This window comes from Pan troglodytes, chromosome 12 (genome assembly GCF_028858775.2).
Source record: "Pan troglodytes isolate AG18354 chromosome 12, NHGRI_mPanTro3-v2.0_pri, whole genome shotgun sequence".
Taxonomy (NCBI): domain Eukaryota; kingdom Metazoa; phylum Chordata; class Mammalia; order Primates; family Hominidae; genus Pan; species Pan troglodytes.
Genome location: NC_072410.2, coordinates 83,751,825 through 83,772,496, shown reverse-complemented (window position 1 = coordinate 83,772,496; position 20,672 = coordinate 83,751,825). Strand labels below are relative to the sequence as shown.

Genomic DNA, 20,672 nt, shown 5'->3' with positions numbered 1-20,672 from the left:
TAGCATCAGAATTAACTGGTGAGGCCACTATCTTGTGGAATGTATGTAGGTCTTTGTGAGGTCTTTGTGATGTGGGTGTATTCTAGTAGAATTCAAGAATTCTGTTGTGTTCTATTCTTCATCTAATTGCAAGATTTTAGTGATTAATGCTCAATTTCTTTCTTTCATATATTATTGGCTACATACATTTCTAGGAACAGCTCTGTTCCTATGTTTCCTACATTTCTAGGAACAGCATTAAATGTAATGGCAAAAACTGCAATTACTTTTGCACCAACCTAATATATAATTGCATTGAGATTCTGGACTTGTGGTATGATAGTATGAGGAGCTTCACTGGGTGAAACTGGTAAAAATTATTAAAACACACATACACACAAACACACACATGCACACGCACACACACACATTTAAAGTCTCTAGTAATGGCCCTGAGAGCAAATGGCAAAAGAAACATCTATTCAGGAAGATCTACAAAAATTTGGTAAGAGAGGGGAGAGAGTCTGTGGTGTTTGAACCAAGACTGGTCCCTCCCTTCTTTCTCCCAGCTCAGTGAGGGTGAACTGAGCATCTACTCCAGATTCCTGCAGTCAAGAACACCTAGCTCCCAGCGAGGTGCAGGAGCAGGACTTCAGTTTTCTCATCCTGTCCCTGCTGCCTGTTGCTGAGGCCAAGTCCCAGTTGAGTGCAGCTGAGAAGTGGGAATACCCTTTTTTGCCCAACTTCCACTTATGGAATGGAGACTCTACCTCGGGTGTGATGTTTTGAGCATACTGAGAAAAGAGCCCTTCCTCTGGTTCCTGAGGGCATGGTTCCATGCCAGAAGAGGCAGGTAAGAAGACCTCAGGCTGCAGTAGCATCCGTCTGCCACTCTACCTGCTCAACCAAGCACTTAGCTCCTAGGGCAGAAGTGTCAGAGAAAAGCTTGCCATTGTTCCCCAGCCCCAGAGCCCTGTTTCAAACAGATAGCTCCTAATTTCTTGTCATTTGCAACAAAGTATAAAGTAGTTTAAATTTAATGGTGCCCTTAGGAACAGTGGAAATTGTGGTGAAAGGCAATGGGGAAGAGATTTGTGGATCTAATGAAGATACACCCTAGACTGTAGGCAGAGTAGTTTGCAGGAGACAACTAGGAAATAAGACGGCTGAGAGGAGCCCTCCTGGGGTCAGAACAAGTATCAAACAGAAATCTCAGAAACCATTCCTTCAAAGGAGCCACAATTTGATTGCATTATTTTGTATAGCATTTATGCCACCAGAAAATTGTTGAAAACATCAGAGCAATCAGCTGGCAAATTGTGGAGTTTCATAGCTGGGTGTGTGTGGTCAGGTAAGGAGTGGATGAGACTTTCCAGTACTACTGCCATGCAATAAGAAGCCCTGGAAAGGGGGCTGGGGAAGGAGGAGCAGTACTCAGAGTTGCTACACTATATTATCTGAAATGTCAGGTTTCCAGCAAAAACAGATGAGGTATGCAAACAAATAGGAAAGTATGACTCTTACAAGGGGTGGGGGTGGGGCAGAGGGGGTGGAAGGAACAGAAACTGCCTGTGAGAGCAACCAAATGTCAGATTTAACAACAGTAACAAAAAGATTTCTAAGTAGCCATTATGAATACAGTCACAGAATTAAAGGAAAGCATGAAAAAGAAGGAAAGGAAGGTATTGATGACAATGTGCATCGAAGAGAGGATATCATTAAAGAGATAGAAACTATAAAAAGGAACCAAAGGGAAATTCTGGAATTAAAAAGTACAATAACTGAAATAAAAAACTTACTGGATAAGCTCAATAGTATATTTGAACTGAAAAAAAAAAATACTAACTTGAAGATAGAGCCATTGTTCAAAAACGAAGGTAAAATAAAGATTTTCCCAGATAAACAAAAACTGAGAGAATTTGTTGCTAGCCCACCCTCCAGAAGAAATACTAAAGGAAGTTCTTCAGGCTGAAAAGCAAGTGATCCCAGATGGTAATTCGAATCCACACAAAGACCATCAGTAAAGGTAATTGTGTAATTATTAAAGACATTTTGTAAATGCGTATTTTTTTCTCATTTCTTCTCATAACTGACTTAAACAACTGTATAAAATAATATAAACATTGTTGAATTTATTAACATAGAAATGTAATATATTTGTAATATGTTGCCAATAATACACAAAGAAGTTGGGTGAGAGCAAAGCTTTAATGGGCTAAGAGGATGATGACAAATGGTAAAGTAATAACTGTAACAATGTATTGTTTGATTTGCATCATTAATAAGATGTAATATGTATTACAGTACCACAAAAAAAAGGGAGAAAGGGAATAGAACTACATAGGAGTAATATTTCATATGTCACTGGTATTAAGCTACTATAAGTCTGAAGCTGATTCTGATAAGACGTGTATGGTAAACTGTAAGGCAACCAGGCAACCACTAAAAGGACCTCAAAAAAAGTTAATGAAAAAAATTAATGCTACATTAGAAAAACATTCAACATTTTCTAATGACAAATATTATCATTTTCATCAACACTCAATGCAAAAGAAAGGAGGAATAGAGGAAAAAGACATGAGACATATAGAAATAAAATTGCATTGGTCAGGAGCGATGGCTCACGCCTGTAATCCCAGCACTTTGGGAGGCCAAGAGGGGTGGATCACTTGAGGTCAGGAGTTCAAGACCAGCCTGGCCAACGTGATGAAACCCCATCTCTACTAAAAATACAAAAATTAGCTGGGTGTGGTGGTGTGCGTCTGTAGTTGCAGCTACTCAGGAGGCTGAGGCCTGAGAATTGCTTGAACCCGGAAGGTGGAGGTTGCAGTGAGCTGAGATCACACCACTGCACTCCAGCCTGGGCAACAGAGCCAGACTCTGTCTCAAAAAAAAAAAAAAAGAAAAAGAAAAAAAGAAAATTAAAATTAGGTGAGTGTGATATCACACACTTGTAATCCTGGCTACTCTGGAGGCTGAGGTGGGAGGATCGTTTGAGCCTGGGAGGTGGAGGTTTCAGTGGGCCGATGTGCCACTGCACTCCAGCCTATGTGACAGAGCAAAACTCCGTCTCAAAAAAAACAAACAAAAAAATTGCATTGAAATTCATAACATAGCTGACAGCTATAAAATATAAGAATGCTAGGAATACTTACTTCTCAAACCACAGAGTGAGGTTGGTGGTATGTCGAATCATTTTCAGAAGATTAGGAGAGTTAATTTCTTTGTCTTCTTTTGTCCACACACTTCCAACTAATTCTGATGGCTGTACAGCTCTAAAATCATCAATACATAATTCTACATGACACTTTTTTCTCTAATATAGACATTGTTTTATTAAGTAAAGGAGACAAATAAAAACTAAACTCTCATATGAACTTTCCTCTTATACCAACAGAAAGGTCTGTGAAAACAAGGTATAACAAAAAAGTGTAATTATGCATATTTCCTTATGCATTTTTTTTAAACTTCTTTTTTTTTTTTTTTGAGATGGAGTTCCACTCTTGTTGTGCAGGCTGGAGTACAATGGCATGATCTTGGCTCACTGCAACCTCCGCCTCCCAGGTTCAAGTGATTCTCCTGCCTGAGCCTCTTGGGTAGCTGGGATTACAGGCGCCCGTCACCACGCCTGGCTAATTTTTTGTGTTTTTAGTAGAGACAAGGTTTCACCATGTTGGCCAGGCTGGTCTCGAACTCCTGACCTTGGACGATCCACCCGCCTTGGCCTCCCAAAATGCTGGGATTACAGGAGTGAGCCACAATGCCCAGCCTTTAAAAACTGTTTTTAAAAACTATTTTTATGGAAATACCTGTGTACTTTTAGCGTTGCTTTCTAGTAGCATTTTGCTTTGGGCAAGGTTGAGACTCCTCCATAATATCTTTCCCAGCACTTATAAACATTATTAATAAATTAGGGTGACAAAGTAGACATTTAAGTAATGATATCTGTTATAATCAGTTCAAAGAGGGTACAGTAATCAGTGCATTCACACATCTTTTTTTTTTCTTTTGGTCTAAAGGAGGAGAGGAAAAAAACCTACCACAAAAGGGTCCTAGGAAATAAAATAGATTCTAACACTGTAATTTTCAGAAATATGATTTTTAGTGGGAGATCTATAAATTTAGCTCATTTTCTCATTTAGTTATTAAAAAGTGAATAATTTAAGATTCTAAGTAGTCTCCATTTAAAATCAGAAGGACATTTTTGAGATAATTACATCAATGTAGTATGATAAACTAAAAAAGACTATAATGGCTGTAAGTTCACAATAAAGCAGTAGCTAACATTTATTGAGCCCTTACTTTGTGCTAGGTAATGTACATATATTGACTTGCAAACCTCAAAACAGCCCCAGGAGTAGGTACTATCAGTAGCCCCATTTTACTCTTGAGGAAAATAAGGGGCAGAAGGATAAAGTCACACAAGGAGGTTAAAGTTGCCCAGGGCCAGCAATTGGTAAAGCCAGGATTTGAACCTAGCCTTACCAACTAGGGGTGAACACAGAAAGACAGAAGGTGTAAATTCAGCTAGAGGGACCAGGGGAGTAAAAGAACAGGAACTGCCTGCCTGGCCTTATTACTAGACACTTCATGTAATATTTCAGTTAAGTCTTATGAAAACCCTATAAGGCAGAAATCAGTATTTCATTTTAAAAGTTAACTCTTTTGAAATGATTTTTCAACTTGAATGTTAAATTACATACCGGTATAGATCTGATTCAAGTAAAGTGAGTTGTCGAGCAATTTCTATTGGGTGTAAGGTGAGCAGGTCAAAAGTCTCTATGTGCCCAGGTCTGCTTATATGCCACTCAACTGTGGGAGGTGAACTCTGAAATGTAATATTATGACCTGGTCCATTGTCTCTTGCAATTTTTTTCCTTTGGATTATTTTAGTGATGGATTCAACCCATTTTTTCATTGCTTTACCTGCAATACATTATATTTTAAATAACATTTAAATATTCTTTATTTAATATTTTATATTTTAAAAATGGTTTAAAATCACACAGATGACACCTGAATGTATCTTTGCTATAAAAAGTTCAAATGATCAAAATGAAAAATGCAAGTTCTCCTTTTCCATTTCCCGGTCCCCAATCCTAATCTTATTCTTCTTCATTTGGGTAACCACTGTTAATAGCCTGGTATGTATTCTTCCAGATCCTTTCCAAATAAAATTAGAAAGTACTTAATTTGTAGAGATTGTCCATCCCATTGTTCTGATCTTCAGTTTAATGTATTATTTTATAATCCTCCAAGAAAAGGTATATCTTATGTAAATCACAAGATTTATAAGGATAGATTATACACAATATTCATCTAATTAACACTGCATTTTATAAACCAATAAATATCAGTGCCAGAGGACTGATTCCTTCATTTTTAGTGTGAGTTTTGATGTGGCTCTGTTTTATATTGTACATGAAAGTACTATTATTTAACTATTTTCTGATTATCATTTAGAGCATACAAAGGAAATAAAAATAAGTTTGTCTAAGACATCCTTAGAGCCATACACTCACGTAATCTTTAAAACTAGAAGGAAAACCTTAGAGATCAACAAACCTAGCTCCTTATGTTATTGATAAGAAAACTGAAGTCTAAAGAATCTAAGTGATTTTGCCCAAAGTCACGTATCTGATTAGTGGCAGTGTTAGACACGGACTCTCAATTTAATCCACTCTGCTTCCTTTCTGATTCTATTTGCCTGTGGCCCACTCGACCTCCATCAGTGGTGTTATAATGGCACAACGTAATTCCCAAATGCCCTCATACTTTGGGATATATATGAAGACTTGGCTTAATCAACTCTAAAATAATCAGTAAGTTGAGTCACTAAATGAAAATACATTGGATCAACAGGGTGACTGTTGAGCAATTTGCAGGTCTAAATGCTATTTGATGAAAATTTTTAACTTTTTGAAATGGTTATGCTGGTACTATTATAAACATCTTACATTACTGAGCCCCAATGACATCAATTGATAGTCACCGTGTTGGTAGTTTTATTACATATAAAACTAGGCACCTAAAAAAAAAAACATACCTCTTACTGTTCCAATAAATTCTTCCATTCGTTGCAAAAGATATGCATCTCTTTCAAAATCATAGAAGTGGTGCTCTACCCAGTGCCGACATACATTTAATACTCTATGGCATTAACACAGAATTGAATTACATGGGAATCAAACATAAATGTTTATCACAATGCACAGTACAATACAAACGAAAATGCAGTAACTCTTACCAAATTAATCTTATCAGTGTGCTTAACACTTCCAAAATTCTATGTTAAGGCTTATACTATAATTTCTGATAACTGCTCTAATTAGTAAATTTAATTTACTAATTTTATTGTCACCCCTCTCCTTGTTTGGGAAAGGTCCTTATATACTTCAACATTGAAACGAAAGTTTGATAAAGACTTATTTACTTCATTTATTTAATGCTTACCGCAGTTGCACAGGCTGTATATATTCTTTTCTAAATCTTTTCAGTTCTGCACTCAAGGGTTGATCTCCATTCTCTATAGCTATGCGATCAGCTTCTGTTGGCTCAGGCTCTGGAATTTCAAACCTAACATAAAATAGAACAAATTAATGAAAAGACTAATTATATCGAGTTATACAAATAGAAAACCACAAACGTTTTCACCAGTCAGCAAAATCAAGAGAATACTGTAAAAAATTACTGAAGATATGCATATCAGTGTAAACAAGTGAGACTCCTATAGTATTAAAGGCTAATAAAATTATTTAAAAATTTTTAAAAGAAATTAGTACTTGCCAATATAGATAAAACTAACTACAAACAAAATAAAGAATACATGCAAATTCTAAAAATAAATGTGACTATAAAGTTACGGGACTGATATTCATTTTTGGTCTGTGGAATTACTCTAAATCAGGTGACATAATCACTGTTAAGGGTAATTCCAGAAAAACTGACTGCTCTTTGTTTGGGTACATGAAATATTTTCCTTCCATCACTGTATTTGTTCACTGACAAGTTCCATTTTACTCAACATGAAGTATGTTTGAAAACTTACTTAGAACATCTAACTCATCAGAATTTGAATTTCTTGACTCTATAAATTTTATATAGATCTTTAGTTCTGTAAATTTGAAATTTCAAATACTGAGTTTTCACATACAAAAAAGAATATTTTTGTATTGAAATAATAAAAGCTAACATTATTATAAAATAAATGTTCATCTAAGAGATTTTATTTATTGAAAAAGTGCTTGTGAAGTATATTTTAAAGCTCATCTGACATTTCTGAAAAAGATCTTAGCTCAATCTCTTTTTTAACAAAAAATAATGAATTTAAATATTTTTTAAATGGACAGACCTTTCTATTATAAGACTCAGTAGTTCTTGAGGTTTGCAAAAGGATCTGTATGTTGTAAGAAATGTCCGAACAAAATTGGGATCTAAGAAGAAAAAGGAAAAATACCTTATTAAACTCTTTGATTCAAAATGATTAAAACTGTTATGTACATTTTCAAAATAGATCAAATAGTCAAGTTTAAAAGTTCCAAAATGTTTTGCCAAGTAGAAGGCTTTGGACTTGGTAATGCACTGCTAGCTTAGTGCCTCCTAAATTAGTGGTGATATTAAAACTTTACATCAACTTATTTCTTGCCCTCTGCACACTGACAAGATGATCTTAAACTCATCGGCCACAGGAATGAGCAAGAAAGAAAAGCAAAGATAAAGCAGGGAACCAGGCTCCCCTCCCACCTGCTACCAGGATCTCAAAGTATCACCAGTTGGTTTATCCCCCTTATAAAGAGAAAGGCCACAGCAATAACCCATTACTTTTCCTTACATCAAGATGAGTTTATCTAGGATGACTTATCTAGCTTTCTTTAAATCATGTTAACAGAGCATGCAACTGGAAATTGGAACTTATAAAGTAGTAGCTAAAGTTAAATACAGTTTTTAAATTATTTGCTAAAAATCTCACAACTACTTAAAGATGCTTACAAATACTTATAAGCTATTAAAACTATTAAATGTGATAGAATATGTTGGTTTGGTCCTATTCCAACCTTTAATTGCCTTTATTTCAAGTAGTCACAATGAGAGGTCAATCATAAATATAGGAGTCTCCAATCCCTTCCATGAAAGGACCTACTTTTCATTCACATCTCCATGAAGTAAAACAAGACGCTGAGTGTGATCACTCCCCTAGGCCTGACCTACTCCCGTCTCTCCTTAACAGTATTCTCCTAAGTTGTGGAGAAAGGCTGCTCTCACCAGCACAAGAGACTTGGGCTGTTGTCTTCTGCATAAAGAGGGGGAAAGACATCTCCCATAATAGGGGGGAGAAATCACTCACTTCTATAACTCAAATTTTATCAAGGCCCACATTTAATTGTAAATCTTTTTTTTTTTTTTTTTTTTTTTTTTAAGGAGGGGAAAGTTCAGTAACTTGAGTCTTTTATTGGGAGCATTCTTTTCCTATTTGTATTAGGGACTGGTAGACTCCAATAGTAAATTCATAGAGGGTAGCAGATGCCTTTATTTCTGTTAGGCTACATAATGTGGGTCAAAGTTTTATAAGAAGCACAATGTCTTTTATTAGCATAGGATTTAGCAAAAGCAGAATGTATTTGTTTGGAAAATTTTGATTTAGGCTGATTCTCACTAAGACCCATCCTAGGTTTAGCCTTAAAATAAAATGTTTATAATAACTTTTTCCCCAAAAAGCAAATTCATGGATTTATCATAAAACAGAAATATACTTCCAATCTATTGATATGTGGTCATCGAGATAATAACTGATTTAAATATCAGATAACCTTGAATTTAAAACACTATTTTAAGTTAAAGATTTACAGAATAAAAATACATTGGTTTTAAATGTCCCCTTCTCCGTTAGCTTTATACCTTCTGAGGCTAGAGTGGGTTACTGATAAAAGTAATTTAAATACATATAATCCTTTAATAATTTCCTCTCTGTTGGTATTTTATTGTTTGTCTTCAGTTACAGAGTTCCTCAAAAGTTAAAGACTAATGTCTCATCCAGAAGAAAAGATATTAAAACAGAAGGCTGTACAAGATTTTAATACAGAGATTTTTATCGGTTTCATCACAATCTTCCCTTTCAAGAATCTTCTTCCTGTTCTGCAAATCTATTTGTAAGGTGAGGCTACTCAAAACAGCATGTTTAGGAAGCAAAAGCAGTGGCCACTAGAGAGATGCTGAGTTGTCACTGTTGGAGAGAGCCCATACCCGCAGTACAGAGTACTCCAAGCATCCTTGACCTGTGTTCCAAATTTAGGGTGCCCTCTCCCTTTTTAAAGGAAAAGTTTATTTCAGTCTAAAAATCTAAAATCAACACTCACCTCCATATTTTCTCAAATGCCATGAAAATCAGGCTAAAAAGTTGAGGGACATCAAGAGGAATTTTAAGTTGAAAAACAGAATAAAAGCAAGTTCTAAGTGACTTAAAGTATGTTTTAAGAAAACTGTGGCTATGGTTAAAGGCAAGCTATTTCTAAACAGACTTTTCATCTTCTTAAGCCAAAACTTCTGGCCATTTCAGTTCTTTAGTAATTGATTATAATGCTGGGAAAGCCATGATGTGTCTCAGTGCCACAGTCAAATGGGATCACACCAATTCTTGGTCTATTATGTAACATTCTCAAAGAACTTTGACATAACTTATTTCATATGATTTATGTGAGGTGAGCAGGGCTGGAAGAGATGTAACTAGACTTATCTAAGGTCATACTGTAGAGTGGCAGAGATGGACCCAGAACCTAGATCATGTGATTCCTGATTTAGTGCTCTTTTCTATCATATCGTATAACCTCCCTGGATTAAAGAAACCCTTAAAGTTTCCACAGCTGTGAGATCTAAATATAAAGAATTAAACCTTGAGTTATATAACCACTATAGAAATTTACATGAATGATTAACTCAGAATGTACCTGTACTGCTAATCTTGGTTAAAGGCACCAGAAAGTCACTGAAAAATCAGCAGTCTAATTGTGATTCTGTAACTCTTGATCAGCCTTATTCTAGATTTTAGGAATTAACAGCTGTACCTTCCTGTATGCTGTACAGGGTTTCTGCAGCTGGAAGTGAAATAAACACTCCCATAATCATGACTGTTGTATTAGGTTCTAGAGTTGTTTTTAGCTTGACTGGAATTAAGAGTAGTCTTGCCAAAAAGACAAAAGCAGCAGAAACTAAAAACAAACCAAGAAAATCTGGCAAAAATTTAAGTACTTTCAAAAAATATCTTAAAGGCTGCATATAGTCCCAGGCTTGTATTAATTTATATTCTATTTTTAGTCTAAAGCAATGAAAAATTGCTAATGAATGAAAAACATATTAAGACGACAAAATACTTATATTTGAAATTTTACACAGAAAAGCATAAAAATTCCAGACATTATTTTTATTTCTATTGGATTGGTGTCTCCATTTCAATGACTGTAACACACACCATGTCGCTAACCACTGGAGACCTTTATCTTACTGATGATGTAAAGAGCTAAGATAATATAAACAAATGCCCATCAATAAGGACAGGTTATATAATTTTGTAAGAAAACAGAATACCTAGTTCCATTGATTAGGCAATGGTAAAAGCTAAGTTTTATACTGCCGTTGTTAGTTGTGGAGCAGCAGTTATCTACCCATATTCTAAAACCATGTTGCAGAGAGAGATGAAAGGTAAACACATAAAAATACAAAAGCCAGTCTGGGTTTGGCTTTAAAACATAAGCAAAAACATATAATCATAGAAAAAAATTAAAAATAGCCCATTTTTATATTCTCCTTTCTGTTTATCACTTACTTGTGGAGATAATTCCACAAAGTTCTTTCTCAAACATGATCTCCTGATGAATTTCAATATGGTCAACAACCAAAACTTTTTCTACAGTTTTTCCCCCTCATCATTAGAGATAACATTACTTTGCTACTTGACTCTCAAATCCCTGCGCTAAGGTTTCCACCATGTTCACTAGTTGCTCTGCTTCCCCCAATCAAAACAGCTAGGTTATTTTCAAACAGAAATAACCAGGTTATTTCAAACAGAAGCTGTAGTTATTTTTTTCTGCTGACCTTCTGTCTCTGTTTTCCTCACTATAAAACCATTATTTGATATTTTACTGCACAATACTTCAAAATTTTAGGAACTCAGAGTATACCTACATTAGTGTTCAGAATATAGATTGGAAGTGATAATCCAATCCTTTTTCCTTATGTGCCTATTTTGATTGACATGACATTTTATTTGACAAGGTCAATGAAATTTGTATTTATTACATAAAAAAGTTATTTATGTAAAGACCACCCCACCCCCAACCACCATAGTAAAACACTGTTATAATCAGGATGTCTGTTCATGTGATAATTCTCCCTTTAATGCAGCCATTTAAAAAGCTACAAGAAACAATAAGCTCCTCAACAAGGATTTATAAACAATCAGTCTTGAATTCCTTAAAAAAGGAAACAGACGCTATGCTGACGCACAAACACTTTTTTAAAAAATCAGAGAGTATAAAAATAGAACAGCACTGCCCTATAGATGAAAAATTGTTCAAAAGATTTAAATAAGTTAAAACACCGAAACTGGGCTTATATAGGACACAAACTCAAAATAAATCTAATTCAGGTTTTTGAGGCTTTTCCATATGAAGGTATAAAATAGCAGTAAATACTTTAAAGAAAACGATCTTCTGGCTTAAGTTTTTTCAATACCATCTTCTGGAAAAGAGAAATTCCCAGGCAAGGGAAACACCTTTTCCCTCACTTCAATATGCAAAGCTTTTATTTCCCATAAAATGTCAATTCTGAATTATTATCCTTACTTCAGGGTCATCTCATTTTTCTAAAATAGACTACCAAACTGGACACAGCACCACCTACCATTTATCTACTCATGTTGTTTTAGGTCTCATTAACTTGTACTTTGTTGCCTACAACAACTCTGTAACAGACGTGAAATTCCTATTCTCAACTTTTTATTTGTGCATATTGCTTTGTGCTTTCTTACTTAGGATAAGGAAATAGTCTCTTCATACCATTGCCAGATTTAGAATGATCCATCCAATTGGATAATTTTTCCCCTAGTTTTTGGGACAAACCCCAAAGTTCTGATATAGTTAGCAAATTATGATACATCCAGAAACACCGAATCTGAGAGACAAGCTATAAATTAGATTCCACATAAGACCCTGTTGCAACCTTTTAAGCAAGTTAACCACTTTCTAATTCACCTAAATTTAAATTTTTCTTTCCACAAAGCTTTCCCTTTAGTGAGCAAACTACATCAATAGACTAATGATTGGGTTTTGTAAAAAAATAAAAATAATAATAATGACCAGTATCTATACATAAAAAATCTATGCATTCCAATGGAAGTGTATCTATAGTCAGAGCTTACCTATATCCTATTTCAAGAAAAAAAAATTACTGACAATATCTTCATAGTACTCACGTTTGCCCAGAAATGAACAAGCCATTTATATTATTGGCAGTTCAAACCAAGGAAGTAATTTATTTGTTTATTTTTTTTGAGCTCACATCTGTACCAGATCCTTTTACTTAATTATTAACACATATAATTTAAAAATTACAACATATTCTATTCATGAAAACAATCACCTTATATGAGTCAATGTAACATGGTAGACAATATACTCTATTTAGAGTCAAGAAACCTAATTCTTGACTTGTTCTGGAATTAACTCGTAATAGAACTTCTGGGAAATCATATAATCTTCAGGGACCTTGGGATTTGTCTACAAAGTGAAGGCTTGGACATCTCTTCTAGCATTAGAGATCTATAGCTCCATTTTGTACATTACTGTTAAAATATTTGAGGGATAAAGTTGGCTGACACCACAGTGAAGTCTGAATAAAGTAAGGTTAAACCAGTTTCTCTTCTGTTTTTATGACAATGTCTAACCAAACTATAATAATCTAAAAGATGTCTGTAAGTCGTGTCTTATAGTATTCATTAAATTTTCTCATGTATTATATCCAATGTCTTTTATTACAATTCTATATAATAAAATAAAAATGTGTAAGTTAAATGTTAGCTTTGTTTCAGTGTAAGCCACAACCTGTACTGTATGTTCTCCAATAAACATACCTACTAACCAAATCACAAATCCCTTTTCTCTTTGGGGAGGCTGAAGAAAGATGAGAGGAGAAGAGCAGACCAATAGTTCTTAAAAACAAATGGTAACTTGATCTGTTACCATTGTAGTGAGGCCTTAAAAGTCCATTTCAGTTTTACAAGTTCACAGATGGTCTATTAAAAACCATTCTATGTTGCCAGTAATAACTTCAGTAACAGACCTTACAGAATAGCCCAAATAAGCTAACAGTTAACACTAATTTGTGTGTACTGTAAACCACAACTCACGAAAGCTGCTTGTAGACTCCAGTTTCACCAGTAGTATATTTATGACATAAATTAAAATATTCAGTTAAACTTCAAAAGAAGACAGAAAAGAAAAATGTCAAAAAACTTAGCCACAACACTGGCCTTTTATTTCTCAAAAAATTATTGGAAGGAATTTTTTAAAAACTTATTTTTTTTTAAGTAAAATAATCTCATCAACTTAAATTTTCAATACACTTAACTTTGGCAAAGTTCTATAAATCTTAAAATTTAAGTGTTTTATATTCATTATAAGTAAAAGCACTCAAAATATTACTCTATACCAAAGCTAAAAATTGATATAGAAAAGAAGTATCAGACAGAAATAACTAATAAAACATCATTACAAAAGTACCATGTCCATGGACTTTACCTAACATTGTACACATTAAGGAAAGAAGACTTTCAGGACTACAAAACAAGTGTCAGCTTGTTCCAGTTAATTTTGCTTTAAAGTGTCCTCATTTAAAAAAATAAATAAAAGGGACAGTTCCCCAGACAATAGTTGTAACCATTCTTCAGCTGCTTATTAATAATCATAAATTAACTTTGTGAAATATAGCAATTTAGAGAAAACTTCCATCACTCAATCAAGTCTTACAGAAACAATTAAAAATTTTGTAATTTGAAAATGTTTTCCTGCCCAAGTATCACTGACTTGTGACAGTAAACACTAGTAGTAAGTCTTCTTACAATGCTCTACGGGAAAAAAAAAAAAAAAAAAAAATTAAAACTTCTTTCTTACAAACACAGAGAAAAATCTAAAGATTAATTTTACTCCAAATGAGTCTAGGAACCCCAAACAAAAGTACTTAGGATGAAATGATAAAGTTTAGAATGCTCGTGTTATAAAAATTCTATGAGTCCTCTAAGGGGACTTAAAAACCAGGAAAATGTGGCAAGAAGGGCAATTTGAACTTTTATAGCCTTAAAAATCCCTTAAGCAGAAAAGAAGTATTTTGCAATCACAAATTTTGGGTAACTGAATAAAAAAAATTTTTATAGTTGTAGTCTAGATCATAAAGAACATAGAAAAGGTTGGTGAAGCGCAACTAAATCGGCAGGTCATACTACCGAAAAATTGTACCTCTCAAAAAACAGCTTTATATGGAAAAAAATGACAATAACCTATTTGTTTTTCATGTAAAATCTAGGCAGCCTATTTACATTTCCTATGATTTTTTAAATTTTTGGGTCAGTAAAATAAATACACTGACTATAGACATTTCTAGGTGAAAAATTATAATAAAACTGGAATCCTTGGCTTCCAGGATTGCAACATTTAATATTAAATAATCAGGTTTAGGAGTGGAAACTGAGAGAGAAAGCAATGCTGTGTATATTTATACTACCAGCACAATTTTGTTATATTAAAATTTTTATTTATAATCTCAGTAATGGAAAAAGAAGAAAGAAAAAAAAGATAAAGGAGTAAAAAACTTTTTAGATCCCAATAATGATGATTTACTACTAACTTTAGTCTTGTTTCTGTCACTTTCTAACTGGATAAATTTAGCCAAGTGACCTCATTTTCTCATCTATAACTGATGGTAAGGTTAAAAAAAAGTATTTAAGTGTAGTAGAAAAAGTAAAACATTCCAAAGAAATATAAAGTGGGGTATTTTTAGTCAAAGAAAAGAGGTCTTTGGTTGTTAGTTTCTTTTCTATTTTAGGCACAATAACCCATGCAGGAAAGAAAATCAGTTTGAAGCAGGAAAACAAAAGTGACAGGCAACTTCATAATTCTTACCTGCGTACATATGGTACGTAAGCCTCTCTATAAGTTTAATAACAGTTCCTGCTTTGATAATTGGAATTCCAGCCTTGGGCTGCATGTTCTCTTCAAATATAATATTCTCTTCAGAGTCAGGCTCTGCAAATCTATAAACATCAGCACTAGGCAGCCTCATCTGCTCCTCTTTCTCTTCCTGTAGCATTGTTACATCAAGCATCCTTTCCAGTGTACTCCGGTACTGTAAAGATATCAATGCTGCCATCCAATTGTTTTTCTCTTCAGCTGACTTGGCAGAAAATATAACACTATTTTCATCTTTTAAAATTATTTCAAAAGCATGCTTGTATTCATTGGTGTCATCTTTATCATTAATTTGTACCTTTCGCATAAAAAACTTTTCTTTAAGACGATATTCTGCATTGCTAGCACCAGGAAGTCTTGGCTGCCCGTGATTTGATTTACAGCAAATCATTAAGCCATCAAAGAGAAATATGTGTCTCTCGTGTTTGGCTCCTACACGTGTAAGAGTTCCTTCCATTATAAATTCATTACAACACTGTCCAATGTCTTTTCCCTCCCAACCATCAATATTCTTCTGAATCTCGTTCATTTTCTTGATTGCTAGTTGTTTCCCCTTCATTTGCTGACTATAAAACCGACATGCAGATTCACTGGAATAAAGAAAAAGACATTATTAGTACATAGATGACAGAAAACCTAGAGTTCATGTAAGTAAGGGAAAGTGTAAAAGTAGATTTTTACAAGTCTCACCGAGAAGGTATTCACTAATTCCCCAAATAGATTAGTATTACAAAATTACACAATTTTGAAAATTAAAGCAACCTAGAGGTTTTTTTCAGTGTTCTAAAAAGCACAATGATTGCTGACAAAATTCTCCTTAAATGTAACTACAAAATGATTATTTCTATCTTGGCTACTAAATATTTAGAATGACAACTAATAAAAAGTAGCCCAATACAGTAAAAAAAAGTAATCTGAAAGATTAAAATAAATTATTTAGAAGAGTTTAAATGGACAAGACCCAAAGCTAAAAACATGTAGCACATATTATAATTAGGAAAGTGGAAGCAATGTTATCTGAATTAATGCCTCAAGTTATATAATCCCTAAAATAAAGGACACTAATAATTTTACTTTGACAGAATAACGATGCCAACATAAATCTACCCGATACATTTTACTCTGTCTCTCCTTTAGCTTACCAGTTGACTCTCAGGAGGTCTTGTCTGGGAGTATGCAAGGAAAATGCACAAATATGAAAGGTTTTTCAAACAATAACAATTCTCTTGGCTTTGATGTCACTTCCTCTAAAAGACCAGGCTTGTCACTAAAACTATTTTCTTCATTGTTTACTTGAGGAGGGAACTGGGATCCCTGAACTTACACCACAATATTCAGGGTAAAAAGAAGGATATTTTAAAAAGTAAAAATATTCACCTCAGTCTTCGTTTTGCAAGACTTTTAGAACATATTTTTTCCATACCACTCTGAACATTAAGCAAAGCTGTTATTGCTTGTTTTAAACATTCCTTGTCTTCTTGATCTTCACTTTTTTCTTCTAACTGCTGTAAAGCCAAAATGACAAATCTGAACCAGTAGTATATTTTTGGATAAAATAATAATAAACTCATTTAAGGATAAAAATAACATTTATTCAACTGTCACCACAATAAAAATTTTAAATGTGTCATCAAATATTCTTTTTAAAAGTGTTTTTCCTGTGTGTTACTATTAATACACAACCAAATTTTCTACATTAAAAGACCAAGATTAGCAGTGTTAAGATGGGTTACATCTTGTGACAGGCAGTAATATGTAGTTTTTCAAGGTGCATACCAGTGAAAAGAAATGGGGAGCATAATCGATCTACTGAATTATCATAGGAGTTAGCATACCACTAAGCATGTAGACGAGGTTTTTTTTTTTTAAGTGTGGAATTTGGTCTTAGGTTTCTGACCCCTATATTATTGTTATATAATATTGAGATGATAAGGAAGATAAATATACAGAGAACGATGCAATGTAGTAGAAGGAATCTCAATTACAAAATCTAGGATCAAATTTTGACTCTACTTCTGTGTGACCTTGGGGCAAGTCACTTGATCTCTGAGTCTTACTTTTCCCATTTGCCAAATAAGGCTTATAAAAAGCCTACCCTGCCTACTTTTAGGGGTTGTTATTAAAAACCAAAGCACTTTGTAAATGGTAACACACAATGTAAGTGTAAATGGTTTTCTTTGTAATTATACTACAGAATTAACAATAGTATAATAAAGAACTTTGTCCATATCCACATTAAGATTTTGAGTGAAGCTGTAATATACATATTTATGAAACTGAAACTCAAGCATATTTTCTATTACTGGCAAATATCTGTGTCAGACAGAACGTCTCTACTTAACAAGAACTAAGTCATCAGTAACTAATTGTCAATACAGTAAGGTAGCTATGATTCAAGCAAGCAATTAACAGATGTATGAGTCACAATAATTCACTCATACATCTAAACCTGTTCCTGGTTACCAAAAGGAAAAGTTAAGAAATCACATATTGGCTGGCTGCAATGGCCTATGCCTATAATCTCAGCACTATGGGAGGCCCAGGTGGGAGGATCGCTTAAGCCTATGAGTTTGAGATACCGTCTATTAAAATAAAATAAAATAACATTTTATCAATAGAGTTTTCATCCAACAATTTAGGAATACCTACTCTCTACCATAAACGAAAAGACTTGAGATATACAATCATGAAATATTCAAAGTGATTTATAAAGAAGTTTATTTTTCTTTTTTTTTTTTAGATGGAGTCTTGCTCTGTACCCCAGGCTAGGGTGCAGCAGTGCGATCTCAGCTCACTGCAACCTCTGCCTCCCAGCTTCAAGCAGTTCTCCTGCCTCAGCCTCCCGAGTAGCTGCGATTACGGGTGTCTGTCACCATGCCTAATTTTTTTTTATTTTTTTACTTTTAGAGACAGGTTTTCACCATGTTAGCCAGGCTGGTCTCAAACTCCTGACCTCAAGTGATCTGCCTGCTTCGGCCTCCCAAAGTGCTGGGATTACAGGCGTGAGCCACCATGCCTGGCTAGAAGTTTACTTTTCAATTAGCTTAAGTATTCATTAGTACATTAGTACTTTAAGGATTTTGTGTTTTTCACAGGTATTCCTTAAGGGTCAACAACACATTCCTTTCTGCTTCAATTGATAAAAATCAGTTACATGCATGCGCACACACACACCACATGCACTGATGACCTGTGAAAAGTAAACAGATTTCTTACTTATATTCTAAACCATTTTTATTAAAATTTACTTAAAATACTTTAATGGTCAAATATTCTAGAAGTAATGAATACCATATTGTAATGTTTAATACTTAGCTTTTATTATCCAGATTTCTTATATTCATTATTAAAAACTCACCATACTTTCTACTAGAGGCATAATCTACATTTTTAGGAAAATTTTCAGTCTTAACTGTGTTAAGTAAAAGAAAAATTTAGGCTGGGCACGGTGGTTCATGCCTGTAATCCCAGCACTTTGGGAGGCTGAGGCGGGGGGATCATGAGGTCAAGAGTTTGAGACCAGCCTGGCCAATATGGTGAAACCCCGTCTCTACTAAAAATACAAAAATCAGCTGGGCGTGGTGGCACACGCCTGTAGTCCCAGCTACTCGGGAGGCTGAGGCAGAAGAATCGCTTGAACTCAGGGGTCAGAGGTTGCAGTGAGCCGTGATCGTGCCACTGCACTCTAGACTGGGCAACAGAGTGAGACTCCGTCTCAAAAAAAAAAAAAAAAAAAAGAAAAATTTATTCATAACAATTCTCAACATAAAAAGGGTAACGAAAGATATTTTCCAAAGGATAAGAGACTTTAAAAGTGTACATATTAATACAAAAATCAAATATCTTTTATTCATAATATTGTTCTTCAATATGGCCAGCTAGATTAAAGAAAGCCAATGGCCAGGGTTCACAAAGAAAGATACTAGGTTTTTACTTAACAGATATTACTAGCAGGCTGAAGGCTGGAATCCAGGTAATCTCTCAAAGTACCTTCCCATCCCTATCATTTGAAACTATTTGCCTCTCACATGGCAGAATTCTGGGAGACAAATAAAACGTTACCATTAAACATAATCAAGTTTAGTCTTTAAAGCAGCAGATAATCTAACATTGAAAGCTATATACCAGGGGTATCCAATATTTTGGCTTCCCTGGGCCAAACTGGAAGAATTATTATCTTGGGCCACACATAAAATATACTAACACTAACGAGAGCTGATGAGCTTTTTAAAAATTGCAAAAAAATCTCATAATGTTTTAAGAAAGTTTACAAATTTGTGTTGGGCCGGGGGTTAGACAAGCTTGCTGTATACCTCAAGAAAAGGCAAATTTAATGAAAGCACCACTGAACAATGAATTAGTTCACTGAGTTGATTGAGAATTTAATCACTCAAAAGCAAAGCCCAGAGAAATTCAAGTCAGTAAGATACAAGGCAATTTTTCGGTCTTAAATAACTAACAGGTAGCAGAATATTGAGCATTTGATATTTTGTCCTGGATAAATTTTTTATATTTTTAATTCAGGAAAACATACCTAATGGTAGACAAAATATATAATTCTCATACACATAAAAATATTTATAAAAGAAAAAATCCACTTGGACATCCTTTGATTTTCTATCCTAAAAATGTTTCAAGTTTTGGAATCATTTATCTACTATTTAACTGTAGCATTTTACATACAGAATATTCTGGTATCTCAAAAATGTTAATATTTTAAAAGCCACAAACCCAAAGTACATTTCAAACCCATAAAACTTTCCTGATGAAATACTTTTAAAATGTCATTTTTACCTTTATAACATTAGGCAAGCCTCTAAAATAAATTTCAGTGTAATAAATGACCTTTCTTGTAGCATTTTTTGCTTCTTTTACTTAACATAGCTAATTTAAACTTGGCACTGGTGCAAAATAATTCAAGCTAACTACCATCAAAAGGGTGGCTTATTGTGGCTACAGAGACAAAGCAGTGGCAATTAGTATGTAAATGAGACTCAACAAAGCAGCATCCTCTTGTTACCAGTGATATTCAATACCATGCTTTTCATGAGTGCCTATTTAATAATAATGTGCAATAGTAACAATTACATTTGTACAAAGGCAGTTTATTTGAATAGTTTAAAAAAAAGTACTAAGTCCTGAGATTATATTACCATATGAGATTGTACTTAAACTCATCTAGGGAATCATATTATTATTATTATTATTATTATTTTTATTTTTTTTTTTTTGAGATGGAGTCTTGTTCTGTCTCCCAGGCTGGAGTGCAGTGGCACAATCTTAGCTCACTGCAACCTCCGCACCTCCCAGGTTCAAGCGATTCTCCTACCTCAGCCTCCAGAGTAGCTGGGATTACAGGTGCGTGTTACCACACCCAGAAAATTTTTGTATTTTTAGTAGAGACGGGGTTTTGCCATGTTGGCCAGGCTGGTCTCGAACTCCTTGGCCTCCCAAAGTGCTGGG

At 34.3% G+C, this 20,672-nt stretch overlaps 1 protein-coding gene across 7 annotated transcripts in view; it reads right to left on the bottom strand.

The window, feature by feature from the left end:
* The window catches only part of SOS1 (SOS Ras/Rac guanine nucleotide exchange factor 1), a 142,917-nt gene that overhangs the window by 25,799 nt on the left and 96,446 nt on the right, over positions 1-20,672 (bottom strand). For 5 of the 7 annotated variants that reach the window (XM_063789973.1, XM_515425.7, XM_009442353.3 and 2 more), the window contains 7 exons: positions 16,587-16,714; positions 15,144-15,799; positions 7,331-7,412; positions 6,433-6,555; positions 6,026-6,129; positions 4,683-4,905; positions 3,135-3,254 (listed from right to left, as the gene is read on the bottom strand). In XM_063789973.1, the coding sequence (XP_063646043.1) occupies positions 3,135-3,254; positions 4,683-4,905; positions 6,026-6,129; positions 6,433-6,555; positions 7,331-7,412; positions 15,144-15,799; positions 16,587-16,714 (1,436 nt within the window). The remainder of the gene's footprint in view (positions 1-3,134; positions 3,255-4,682; positions 4,906-6,025; positions 6,130-6,432; positions 6,556-7,330; positions 7,413-15,143; positions 15,800-16,586; positions 16,715-20,672) is intronic. The other 2 variants (XM_009442354.4, XM_009442356.4) reach the window with 2 other exon arrangements.